This window comes from Heptranchias perlo, chromosome 29, assembly GCF_035084215.1.
Source record: "Heptranchias perlo isolate sHepPer1 chromosome 29, sHepPer1.hap1, whole genome shotgun sequence".
NCBI lineage: Eukaryota > Metazoa > Chordata > Chondrichthyes > Hexanchiformes > Hexanchidae > Heptranchias > Heptranchias perlo.
In genome coordinates this window covers 29,247,399-29,261,092 of record NC_090353.1, presented here as the reverse complement: position 1 = coordinate 29,261,092, position 13,694 = coordinate 29,247,399, and the positions used below count along the sequence as shown (strand labels likewise).

At 45.1% G+C, this 13,694-nt stretch overlaps 1 protein-coding gene across 7 annotated transcripts in view; it reads left to right on the top strand.

The window, feature by feature from the left end:
- The window catches only part of LOC137299553 (transducin-like enhancer protein 4), a 184,924-nt gene that overhangs the window by 46,672 nt on the left and 124,558 nt on the right, over window positions 1-13,694 (top strand). For all 7 annotated transcript variants that reach the window (XM_067968377.1, XM_067968375.1, XM_067968374.1 and 4 more), the window contains exon 5: window positions 9,841-9,903. In XM_067968377.1, the coding sequence (XP_067824478.1) occupies window positions 9,841-9,903 (63 nt within the window). The remainder of the gene's footprint in view (window positions 1-9,840; window positions 9,904-13,694) is intronic.

Sequence of the window (13,694 nt, the reverse complement as noted above, 5' to 3'; positions counted from 1 at the left end):
GAGTTCCACAAAGTCACGACCCTCTTAGAGAAAAAAATTCTCCTCATCTCCGTCCCTATTGAAAGAACTTCATAATTATAAAAGCACCTCTAACTTTAAAACAGCAGTTAAGTCCAATTAGCGGCCTCCCCCAGTTGATAAATGTTGATACCTGCTGCCATACAAACCGAAAGGTCCCAGGTTTGGTCCATGGACTGTACTGATGTAGCTGATCTTGGCCAGGGCAGCAGTAGTCTGCTACAATTGGCCTTAGCACCCCCAGGTAGGGAAGAGAAAAACCAACCGGAGTTTCTCCTGCTTATTGCTGTCTAGTCATCTGAACTGGAAAGTGTACGGACATTGGGTGAGCACGGGATAAGGCTGTGATGCCCCCCATGTCAAATAGTCTGCCAACACTCACTGCCAAGGCTCACGGTTGAATAATGGCCACTTGGATGAGATACCAGGCAGCAGCTGGCATCCTGGCAAAAGTCAGCACATTGATGAGCGGAGTGGAGAAAATTGAGGGAAAAGTATCTAATCATAGATAGAATCATAGCATTTTACAGCACAGAAAGAGGCCATTATGGCCCATTACGCCTGTGCTGGCTCTCTGAAAGAGCCAGCCACTTAGTCCCATTGCCCTGCTTCTCCCCATTGCCCTTCTACATTTTTCCTTTTCAAATTGCATTCCTTGAGTCTCCACAATCACCCTTGTAATCTCTGCTTCAATTCATTGTAACCAATTGGGGAGTCAAAACAAACATTGCAATGACGATCTTGGCAATTTGCATTGTCTTAAGTTCAGGTTGCAAGCTGCAATCTTACTGCATTCCAAGCTCTTGATGTATTGAATTTCCATTACAACTTTATATAATCCCCAACTTGTTATAAATTCTAAATGGAGGAGGTTGCCACTGCAGCCCTGAAGGCATTAGATCAAAAATGTAAAATGAAGATTATTTATTGTTTTGACTGGTTACCCCGCTCAGTGCCCTCAATCAAGGTGATAAAAATGGCTTCAAGTGAAGGCACATTAACAGGGGCACAGCTGACAGCACTCAATGGCGATAGGTTCTCCAGCTTACACAGCTGAGCCCAGTGTTGACTCGTGCCCGACTGAAAAGGAAAAGACGGGAGAGTGGTGCACGGAGGTTGGTCCCCTAAGGAGGATCAGCGTAATAGGCAGTGAGGAGGGGCATTTATGTTTACAAACTGCATTCGCAGCAAGTACGTGGAACTTGCTGTTAGGAATTTAAAAAAAACACCCGGGCTTTGCTCTGGGAGAAGCAGGGACTGAATTTCTTGTATTACATAGAATTACATAGATTTTACAGCACAGAAACAGGCCATTCAGCCCAACTGGTCTATGCCGGTGTTTATGCTCCATGCGAGCCTCCTTCGAGCCTACTTATCTCACCCTATCAGGATACCCTTCTATTCCTTTCTCCCTGAAGTACCTCCCCTTAAATGCATCATGTAGCAGAATGATTGGTGCTGTTAAAAATCGCCATACAAAATCACCAGAGCTCTCGGACACTCCATCCTTCGCTCCTCCAACCCACGTACACCTGGCATATATCATCCAACCGTCCAGTTACCCGGTCCATAGATTGCAAAAAGGCCCTGCGTTCCTCCCATGGTCTGTTCAAAATTATCTGTAGCGAGGTCTCGTGACTGATGTCAGTTTTTCTGGCTCCACCTCTGTCCCAGCACCTGATGGAGAATGGCACCTGGTGGAAAGTTAAATGATGGCGAGCATCGCAAAGAGTCCGCTTTAGCAGCGCTTTTCTGAAGCTGTCAAAGTCCCTTGCCCACCTAACCGCCATCTCCATCTCCACCAGCCTCTCCTCACTTCCCTTCCCCCATCACCATTCCCTCAGTTCCCTCTTCCTTTCCTCACTAATACAGATCATCTGGTCATTATCACATTGCCGTTTGTGGGACCTTGTTGTGCACAAATCGGATGCTGTGTTTTCCCATGTTACATCACTGACTACACTTCAAAAAGTACCTCATTGGTTGTCATGCGCTTCGGGACGTCCCGAGGTTATGAAAGACGCTATATAAATAAAAGTTCTCTCTTTTTAGTCACCACCGTCCCATCGCTTTCTCTCCCCAACACCTTCTTTCTTTCCTTCCCCCCCTCCCCCACTAACCTTGTCAGCCACAATGTGCTGTGTCATTGGCGCATTGTCATTCCCACTTATCATGTACTGAGGGTAGGGGAAGTATTGATTTCTGGGTAAATAAAGAACGGAGCACTTGTCCTGAGTAAATAGCTTTGGACGGCTGCTTTCTGGGAACTGGCTGCCGGTGACCTTGCTGATGCTGCTATCATAATACAAATAAATGGAAGTCTCACTGGGACAGGAACTGCTCCCAGCTCTCCGGACCGATTTCATGGCCATAATTTGTTCTGCCGCATTGCTCTATCAATCAGGCTGAATATGTGTGCACATCAAAAAGTAGGCACGCCGCCAGTGGAATGGAACTGGCACGGTGCCCAGTGACAAACAATGAAGGAGAACGCAATTTTCATGTGCTACTGAAGCGTGTGTACGTTTGTGACAGATCATTGCTGCAGCCCGACCCATCGATCTGTATAATGGCAAATAATGCTCACCGAGGTATCTTAATGACTTGCTTTGGGTCAGCGGTAATTTTCTCATTTATCTTTTGATTATTAGACCTCATTTCCTCCCCCATCTTAATTTTTTTTTATAGCTTGGATCACATTGAATTATGGGAAATACTCTGCCCTCCTCTGCTTGAAAATTTTGTGTCTTTTTTTAAGCATTGTGCTTGTACAGGCGATAAACATAGTGGCAGCGGGATGAGTCCTAATTGGAGTGTGTGTGTAACAAGGTTTAATTATGGTGTGAATCTTAATGACACGTCTCTTGTCTGTGTTTCTACGTCCAGCCAATTAGAAGCAATGTTTCTGCTATAGGTTTGTTTATGTAGGATATTGTACCTCAGCAAAGAGGTTAAAAGTGGGGTCAAATTTCCCTCCCTCATCCCCCGCTCCCATCCCCCCTCCCCCTTCTCAATTCTCTCTTTCACAAGGATGACCACCCATCCAGTCAGTGGCTGTGATATTTGAAAACAGGGCAGAAAATGTACTGATTTCCAAGGCTGGTTTGAAATAAATAAGGGACTTGAGCACACGTGAGACGGCCTGACAACGGATACGTAAAATGGAGGATTGATCACGCGGTGGGGAAAGCAGTCAGCTCGCGTAAGGACTGGGCAGAAGAAAGGATGAAAGACCTGCACTTATGTGGCACCTTATCAGACAAATGTCGCAAAGCGCTTGACGTACAATTAATTGCTTTGAAGTGCAGTCACTTGTTAAATAAGGCAAATGCGGCAGCCGTTTTTGTACACGGCAAGATCTCACAAACGGCAACGAGGTGAAAGATCCTTTAATCTGCTTTGGTTGATTTTGGCTGAGGGAGGAATATTGGCCGGGAGACTGGGAGAACCCTCTGCTCTTCTCCGAACAGTGCCATGGGATCTTTTACACCCACTCAGAACAAGGTGGGAGGGGTCTCGCTTTAATGTCTCACTTGAAGGACACCAGGGACGGACTGGCCATGTGGGAAATTGGGAGATTTCCCGAATGCCCACGTGAATGGTTCCTCGGCGCTATATTATCGGTGCCTCCTTTTTTAATGCGAATCTCATGCCCTTTCGGGGGGGGGAAGCCAGTCCACCCCTGAAGGACTCGAACCGTAGCCAAACATTTTAGAGCTTAAAGCTTAGATTTATGGAGTGGTGCTATTTTAAACCAGTTTAACGCCTGCATTAAAATAATGCAGATCGGAAAATCCAGGCCTAAAAGTCCCGTTTGGCCACAATCAGAATAGGTTTGATGTCTGAAGTTGTATTTTCCAGTGTTTTATTTTAACCTTTTCCAGACCACTAGTCTTCACAAGAATCACTCCTCATTAGTCCCCAGTGGCACTCTCATTTTGCAGGGTCTTTCAGTTTAATTTACTCACTGTTTTACTGTCTTGTGAAGAAGCCCAAGGGCTCAAGCGGGCTTGTTTGACATCACGTTTGGAAATCATTTATTTAATCGTATAAAGCAATGGCAGTCTCTTGGGTAGCTGGTTAATGAAATGTTTATGATTTTAGACTCAACCTCTTCCCTTTCTCTGCCCCCCCCCCCTTCCCATGGCTTTCCCCTGCTTACAGCTGCCTGAGTCGGGAGGAGATTTGCAGTTGGCTTGCAGCAGCAGCATGTGATGTCCTGTAGATACCGTTGCTATGGCAATAGCCTCGGTAGCTCTAATTGTATTGATGCCTCAAACAGCCGGAAGATGACATGAGGCCTTTAACATGAAACATTTCTGCAGCCTCTGTTTCCTGAATTGAGTGTCGGTCTTTCCTTCAAAATAACAACATTTGCGGGAAGATGTACCTTATTATTGGCGGTTCACATGTTTTTGTCCTGTTTTATTTGTAATTTACTTTGTTCTCCACTCTCCCTGGACAATGAACTGCTCTCAGTCCACTGCCTGTGCTGCTTTGCAATCAGGTATTAGACTGCATATTGTTCCCCTAGTGGCTCAGTGAGTTTATACAGGGAGTCAGTGAACCACACACAGACTAGCAAGGCCCCAGGTTGGATCCCTGCGGGCGGGCGTGCGGAGTGGCAATGTGATAGAGTGCTACAACTGGCCTCAACAGTTAGAGAGAGAGGAAAATCAGAATCTGACCCCACTCCTGATTACGTTAAACCGAGGCCCTGTCTGCCCTCTTAGGTGGACGTAAAAGATCCCATGCCATTATTTTGAAGAAGAGCAGGGAAGTTCTCCCCGGCACCCTGGCCAATATTTGTCCCTCATCCAACATCACTAAAGCAGATTATCTGGTCATTATCACATTGCTGTCTGTGGGACCTTGCTGTGCGCAAATTGGCTGCCGACATTACAACAATGACAGTACTTCCAAAAGTTTACATTGGCTGTAAAGGGCTTTGGGATGCCTTGAGGTCGTGAAAGGCGCTATATAAATGCAAGTCTTGTCTTTTACTATACGCCGATCATAGAAGTATGCATATTTAGAGGGTGGGCGAATAATAGGCACTTGGGCAAGTTGCCCGCAGAACCATGGCTCAGCAGGAGGGAAGGGGAGAAAGTTGGCATGGAAAGTGGGAGAAAGAATTAAAATGAAAAGTAGCTGATGGTGGTCCAGGGTCGCCCACTGGCTCTGGTTGCTGCCACCTCTTGTTGGCGCTGCTGAAAGGAGTAACTCACCATCTGGCGAATCGCGCATGACCCTGCATCCTAACACTGTCTAGCTCTGGGAAATGGAGCATGACTGTGTATCTTAACGCTCTGTAACTCTGCGTATTGTCGCACCAGTGTGCTTCCCGCCCCCCACCACCCATCCCCACTGGGACCACCCGCACAGGTTTTATATTTCCCTTTGCAGAGTTTCTGTACAGTGCTCTGGCTCCGTTTTATAAGGTATTCGGGGCAAAAACAAAATCTGTGCTTGCCCGACATCCACATCCTCGCACTCTCCAGTAGAGACCATCGGATAATAATCAGGATCGGGAACCCTAACTGACTTCCCCGCTTCACAGCTCAGAGGGGCCGAAACCCAATCATAGCCCATCCTGAGAACAGCTGAGGCAGCTCGTGATCGAACCTGGCATCGTCCTGGCTCGTGTGACACACGACTACACCAGCTGGTGCACTCGTTCACTAAGCCACCTGGGGAACTACATTTACTATATGTAAATTTAACTCATTATTAGAAGCAAACGTTGAAAAAGATATGGCAACTGCATGCCGACTGTGAAGGAAAGATGGAAGTTGAGTTATATCGGTGAGGGTTATTTTCACCTTCATTGAAATTAATAGGACGAAACATTGGGCAGGTTCTACAATGGGCAGGCGATCCGCTTTGCCAGTCTTACCACCCAGCCAGTGTAGGTGAACATCACCCCCATTGTGCCCTTATACCAATGGCAACCTTCCCGACTGTCAGCTCAACACCAGTGTCAACAGCAGTACTGTCCCCAAACAGACATCAGCGCCATTTCATATAAACTGGGCACTGACAAAATCAAAAGAAAGAAAGATTTGCACTTATATAGTGCCTTTCAAGACCTCAGGACTTTGACTCCCAAAGCGCTTCACAGCCAATGAAGTACTTTTTGAAGTGCAGTCACTGTTGTAATGTAGGTAAACGTGGCAGCCAATTTTGCACACAGCAAGCTCCCACAAACAACAATGTGATAATGACCAGATAATTCATTTTAGGGATGATAGTTGAGGGATAAAGATTGGCCAGGACGCCGGGGGGAGAACTCCCCTGCTCTTCTTCGAAATAGTGTCGTGGGATCTTTTACGTCCACCCGATAGAGCGGACGGGACCTCGGTTTAATGTCTCAATCCAAAAGACGGCATCTCCGACAGTGCACCGCTCCCTCAGTAACTGCACTGGAGTGTTAGCCTAGATTTTGTGCTTGAGAGCTGTCCCGTTCTAACTTTACTCATGTACATACTTCAGCCAGACCATTCCCGATGTGAGAAAGGTTATTAGATATAATTGGAACACTCAATGAATAGATCAAACAGCCTGGGAATGTAATGTGAAGTGCTCTTAATGGCCTTTTATTCAGGGGAGAAATAAAAAAGAATAGAGAAATATCAATAAAAAAGTGGGTTGTTTAGCAGTGTACAAACTAGAGTAATGTGCTCATTAGAAGTGGGTACAGCCACTGCTTCATGCAAATGAATCGGTCCTATTCAGGAGCATGGCGTCACCTGTTTGTGATTGCTCTGATTGTAGTGTAGCCTTTGTACTCTAATTGCTCTCAGGAGAACTCGGCCACCCCCTCCCCTTGTCCGTCCCCCATGTGAATGACTGTGGTACAAAACATTGGCTTGTTATTGATAAAGAAGCTGTGTGAGTGATCCCAGTATGCACATACGAAGAGGATGAGCTGCAAAACCAGAGGCCTTGCGATGTAAACACAGCACTCTACGTCCTCCTGTGTATCTCCCTTGAGTTGTGGGTGGGGAATCGGTGTAAAGCAGTCCTGCCACAGGGGTTGGTTTTTTCTCCCTGTACCAATTTGGAGGCTTGCCCTAAGCCAGCTCAACTGATGGGCCATCCTCCTGTATTTCTTAAAAAGTTCATTTCCCTCCCCTAATCCAAAGATGCTCTAGTCAGTCGTAATATCTTGGCTGAGAACAGACCAGAAATCAAATCTGGTAGCTTCAAAGCAGCCGTGTTAGCAATTGGGATTCAGCACGGGTCCTTCTTATCTGTCTACATTTTAAAATTCTTATCCTTGTGTTCAAATCCCTCTATGGCTTCGCCCCTCCTTATCTCTGTAACATCCTCCAGCCCTACCACCCTCCAAGATCTCTGCGCTCCTCCAATTCTGGCCCCTTGCGCATCTCCGATTTCCTTCTCTCCACCATTGATGGCCGTGCCTTCAGCTGCCTCGGCCGTAAGCTCTGGAATTTCCTTCCTCTCCACCTCTCCACCTCTCTACCTCTCTCTCCTCTTTTAAGATGCTCGAAAAACCTGCATCTTTGACCAAGCTTTTGGTCACCTGTTCTAATATCTCCTTATGTGGCTCGGTGTCAAATTTTGTTTGATAATCGCTCCTATGAAGCGCCATGGAACGTTTTACTACATTAAAGGCACTATATAAATGCAAGTTGTTGTAGCTTAGAACCACTGTGGGTGTTGTATTTAGTCACTAGGCAATTAGGACAGCTTTTCACTGATTTAAAAAGAAACAGTTAAACATATTTAATTAGAATACAGTTGACAGGAAAATTTCCCTAGTAGTTCCAGCATCATTTACCTTGTACATACTGTCTAGTAGTGGCTATTGAAGTGTGACAGCCATGAAATGCATTGACGTACTCCCAGCTATTACTTACTTCTAGTTGTCATTTTCATTATTACGATTTACCATTTCTGAGAATTAAAGGAACAGCATTCATTTACCTACAATTTTTCCAATTTCCACCTAGATGCTACAATCACACATGTTAATATGGAGAATAAATGAGAGCGGGTTAACAGGGCTGAGACACACTTGAGCAGTTCAGCTGCCATCCAAGAATGAAGCTTGAGCTGGATACAAAGCACCGGAGAATGATCCAGCCCTCGGCATCTCTTTTCCTTAGTAATGCGTACAGTTCATCATTTACAAACGCCTTTCTGTTTGGAGTGTTACCATAGCCTCCTGTATTATGGCCATTAACCACCTCCATTTTGACCACTGAGGTTTGTTATTACCGCTCCATGTTATACTACATAGAATTGCATAGAATTTACAGCACAGAAACAGGCCATTCAGCCCAACTGGTCCATGCTGGTGTTTTATGTATTATTTTATTGCATTACAATGCTCGGCAAGATTGGGCACAGGCTGTCCCACTGCCACATTGGTCAGCAATGCACCCAATTTACACCCGAAAGATAAGGCCTGACATATACCAATTCCTAGAAAAGCTCAGCAAGTCAGGCAGCATCTGTGGAGAAAGAAACAGAGTTAACGTTTCAGGTCGAAAACCGTCTAGCCATCCCTCTCTAGCTATCTATCTAGCTAGCCAAGCACAGAAGGAGGCCATTAGGTCCATTGTGCCTGTGCTGGCTCTTTGAAAGAGTTATCCAATTAGTCCCACTTGCCTGCTCTTTCCCCATAGCCCTGTAATTTTTTCGTTTTCAAGTATATATTCAATTCCCTTTTGAAAGTTACTATTGAATATCAGTTCTGATGAAAGGTTTTCAACCTGAATCGTTAACTTTGTTTCTTTCTCTACAGATGCTGTCTCACTTGCTGAGCTTTTCCAGCATTTTCTGTTTTTATTTCAGATTTCCAGCATCTGCAGTATTTTGCTTTTTATACCAATTCCTACCTCATTTACTCACTCTTATAAATAACCTCCTACACCCTATTTACATGGAGGCAATTATGCAGGTTTCTTTGGTATAAATCTATGTCTGCCTGTCTAGCTAACCCTCTCTAGCGATCTATCTAGCTAACCAAGCACAGAGGAGGCTATTCGGTCCATCGTACCCGTGCCGGCTCTTTGAAAGAGCGACCCAATTAGTCCCACTCCCCTGCTCGTCCCCATAGCCCTGTAATTTTTTTCCTTTTCATGTATTTATCCAATTCCTTTTTGAAAGTTACTATTGAATCTGCTTCCACCACCCTTTCAGGCAGTGCATTTCAGATCATTACAATTGCTGCATAAAAAAGTTGCTTCTCATCTCCCTCCGGCTCTTTTGCCATTTATCTTAAATCCATGTCCTCTGGTTACCGACCCTCCTGCCAGTGGAAATAGTTTCTCCCTTCATCATTTTGACCACCACTATTAAATCTCCCCGTCACCTTCTCTGCTGTAAGGAGATCAATCCCAGCTTCTTTAGTCTCTCCACATAACTGAAGTCCCTCATCCCTGGTACCATTCTAGTAAATTGCCTCTGCACTTTCTCCAAGGCTTTGACATCCTTCCTAAAGTGTGGTGCCCAGAATGGAACACAATACTCCAGCTGAGGCCTAACCAGTGATTTATAAAGAATGTAAATATTTATATTCTATGAAATAGTTTATTCAGGTTAACAGGTACAAATAGGCCCTGGACCAGAGACGAGGGTAATTCTGACCTTGTATATATGCACCATTGGCTCGGAAAATGTCAGGATGCTATGAGGGGCAACGTTACTGTGATGAGAATTGGGCTCAGCTCCACACAGACTGAAGACAGAAACTGTCCCAACCATTACTGTGTGTTTGATCATTGTATCAAAGGAGCATGATTAAACTGTAGCATTATCCAAAATTTACATGTCCATTTTTTTTTGTTACAGGCAGAAATTGTGAAGAGACTGAGCACAATTTGCGCACAAATTATCCCTTTCCTCTCTCAAGAGGTAAGTTTGTTTTTCTTGTTACTAAATAATATAAATTGATTTCTTAAAAATTGAGTTTTAATTCCTATACAGCAATGCCCAGTTTGCATGCATTGTTACATCTTTCAAATATGGGGTGAGACCTTTACCCCGGAAATGGTGTATTCCAGTTGTTCTGGATGCTTGTTTGTTTACTTGGTGAGGGGTAAAATCATCCTGAAAACAAAGATTCCAAAAGCAAAAACACTTTAGCGAATTATTTTTTTAAAATATATTTTTAATAAGGGTAATCATTGTGGAGACGCTTGATCGCTGATTGATGCTGGCAATTACTGTTAAGTACACACTGTAAAGTCCCACCATCACTGATTGGTACTCTCCATTAGGTCCCTTCTTCACTGGTGCTCATCATAGAATCCCTCCATCGCTGATTAGCACTTACCTGTACAGTCCCTTTCTCACTGACTGGTATTTACCTGTACAGTCCCTCTCTCACTGACTGGTATTTACCTGTACAGTCCCTCTCTCACTGCCTGGTATTTACCTGTACAGTCCCTTTCTCACTGACTGGTATTTACCTGTACAGTCCCTCTCTCACTGACTGGTATTTACCTGTACAGTCCCTCTCTCACTGACTGGTATTTACCTGTACAGTCCCTCTCTCACTGACTGGTATTTACCTGTACAGTCCCTCTCTCACTGCCTGGTGATTTACCTGTACAGTCCCTCTCTCACTGACTGGTATTTACCTGTTCAGTCCCTCTCTCACTACCTGGTATTTACCTGTACAGTCCCTCTCTCACTGACTGGTATTTACCTGTACAGTCCCTCTCTCACTGACTGGTATTTACCCGTACAGTCCCTCTCTCACTGCCTGGTATTTACCTATACAGTCCCTCTCTCACTGCCTGGTATTTACCTGTTCAGTCCCTCTCTCACTGACTGGTATTTACCTGTACAGTCCCTCTCTCACTGCCTGGTATTTACCTGTACAGTCCCTTTCTCACTGACTGGTATTTACCTGTACAGTCCCTCTCTCACTGCCTGGTGATTTACCTGTACAGTCCCTCTCTCACTGACTGGTATTTACCTGTACAGTCCCTCTCTCACTGACTGGTATTTACCTGTACAGTCCCTCTCTCACTGACTGGTATTTACCTGTACAGTCCCTCTCTCACTGCCTGGTGATTTACCTGTACAGTCCCTTTCTCACTGACTGGTATTGACCCGTACAGTCCCTCTCTCACTGACTGGTATTTACCTGTACAGTCCCTCTCTCACTGCCTGGTGATTTACCTGTACAGTCCCTTTCTCACTGACTGGTATTTACCTGTACAGTCCCTCTCTCACTGTCTGGTATTTACCTGTACAGTCCCTCTCTCACTGCCTGGTGATTTACCCGTACAGTCCCTCTCTCACTGCCTGGTATTTACCTGTACAGTCCCTTTCTCACTGACTGGTATTTACCTGTTCAGTCCCTCACTCACTGGCAACAATGGTGATGACGTGGCAGAGGCAAAACAGTATAAAATCTGTTCCTCTCTAGTTTTAAAACACATTTCACTTTTCATTTTAATTATTATTTTTTTTCCCTTCTGCTCATCATGAGACAGGATTCCACAACCTTATATCTTTTGGAATGAATTAATTATTATTTTATATATATATATATATATAAAAGACATTACTTACCTCTTGGTTCTATCATTTTCTCATTAAACCAGTTCGCATAGTCATAAAATGGCTGTTGATGTGGGCAAAAATTCCACACAGAAATTATTTATGCAGTAACTCATGTTCATCTTTAGGGCAATGCCAGAGGGTAATGTGTACATTTTTGTAACAGTTGGCTACGCTTGTGTCAGACTCACCACCGGGGGTTGCGTCAGCACAGGGGAGGGGAAGATGGAGTCTAGTGTATTTTAATTCGAAACTCACTGAAGCGTGTAACACGTTCAGGCAGCAGAGGGGTTTGGACAGCTCGTGAATTGACGCAGGGCTGTGGGGGAAGATGGTTTAAAGGATCACATTCTCTTTGAACGGTGGTGTTCAGCATCCGTACCGTGAGTAACAGTCCAGCTGGATAATAAACGCATTGTTCTTGTACATTTGCCTAAATTAACTCTTCATTCTCCCTAAAGCTGTCATGTGCACCTTATCCACAGTCGTCTCTCTTGAGCTGCTTTCATATTGTTCTTCGGGTGCCAGTTCCTGTAGCTTGGCTCTCATGGAGGGTTGCCAACCCTCCAGGATTGTCCTGGAGCCTCCACAAATTATGGATTTTAATCTCCTGGACACTGCGGTGAGCAACCCAGGAGTAAAATCAAAGGAGCATTAGAAAAAATGGTGTGTTTATTTTCTTCATTTTTTTTGTTATTATTAGTTATAAAAATATTGGAGATGGGGGGGGGCGGGGGGAAGGCTGGTTGGCCTGGTGGGCAATTGGAGGCAGGAAGTGAAGGGTTGAAATCTCCAGGAATACGTCCAACCAAAGTTGGCAACCCTAGTCTCATGCGCTGGTGGTATCGTGAAGATAAGCTTGCCAATTTCTTTTGTGGATATGTAGCCCGGAAGACCTGTTTATTTTTTTCACTGGATGTTCAGGACTGCTGGCGACCTTCCTGGGACCAGTGAACGGGCTCTGTCCTGGTGCCAGCTGCCCATTTACCGATAATGACCGCGTTGGGCACACGATTGTTGTGTCCCAAGTGACATTGTGATGCCAACCCTTTACGCATGTGCACCAGCCATGGCCAGTCTGCATCGGTGCAGAGCAATGAGTCTCACCGTGCTGGCAGTTACGGCAAGGCTGCCAGCACTGTCTCCTGCTTAACGCAAGAAAGTGGCACAATTAGGATGCTTTCGATTAGGTGTCAGCCTTGGCTTTGTTGGTAGCACTCTCGCTTCTGAGTCAGAAGGCCATGGGTTCAAGTTGCACTCCAGAGACTAGAGCACAAAATCTAAGCTGGCACTCCCAGTGCAGTACTGGGGGAGCGCTGCACCGTCGGAGATGCCGTCTTTCGGATGAGATGTTACACTGTCCCTCTCAGGTGGAGGTAAAAGATCCTGTGGCACTATTTTGAAGAAAAACAATGGGAGTTCTCCCCAGTGTCCTGGCCAATATTTATCCCTCAACCAATATCACTAAAAACAGATTATCTGATCATTATCACATTGCTGTTTGTGGGACCTTGCTGTGCGTAAATTGGTTACCGCGTTTCCTACCTTATAACAGTGACTCCACTCCAAAAGTACTTCATTGGCTGTAAAGCGCTTTGGGATGTCCCGAGATCGTGCAAGGCTGGGGCTCTTTTCTCTAGAAAAGAGAAGGCGGAGGGGCAACCTGATCGAGGTCCTTGAGGGGTTTGATAGAAAATGTTTCCACTTGTAGGGGAATCCCAAACTAGAGGACATAAATATAAAATAGTAGCTAATAAATCCAATAGGGAATTCAGGAGAAACTTCTTTACCCAAAGAATGGTGAGAATGTGGAACATGCTACCACAAGGAGAAGTTGAGGCAAATAGCATAGATGCATTTAAGGGGAAGCTAGATAAGCACATGAGGGAGAAAGGAATAGAAGAGTATCCTGATAGGGGTAGAAGAAGTCGGGAGGGTGGAGGCTTGTGTGGAGCATAAACGCCGGCATAGACCAGTTGGGCCGAATGGCCTGTTTCTGTGCTGTAGTATCAGTGTAACTCGATGTAATTTAAAATTTTTATTTTCTCTCCCAAGACTCAGGCTGCAGCGTAACAGCAGCTAAGTTCTACTCCCTTAATTCTCACGTGAGAGTATCGCTCCAAAGCGCCCAT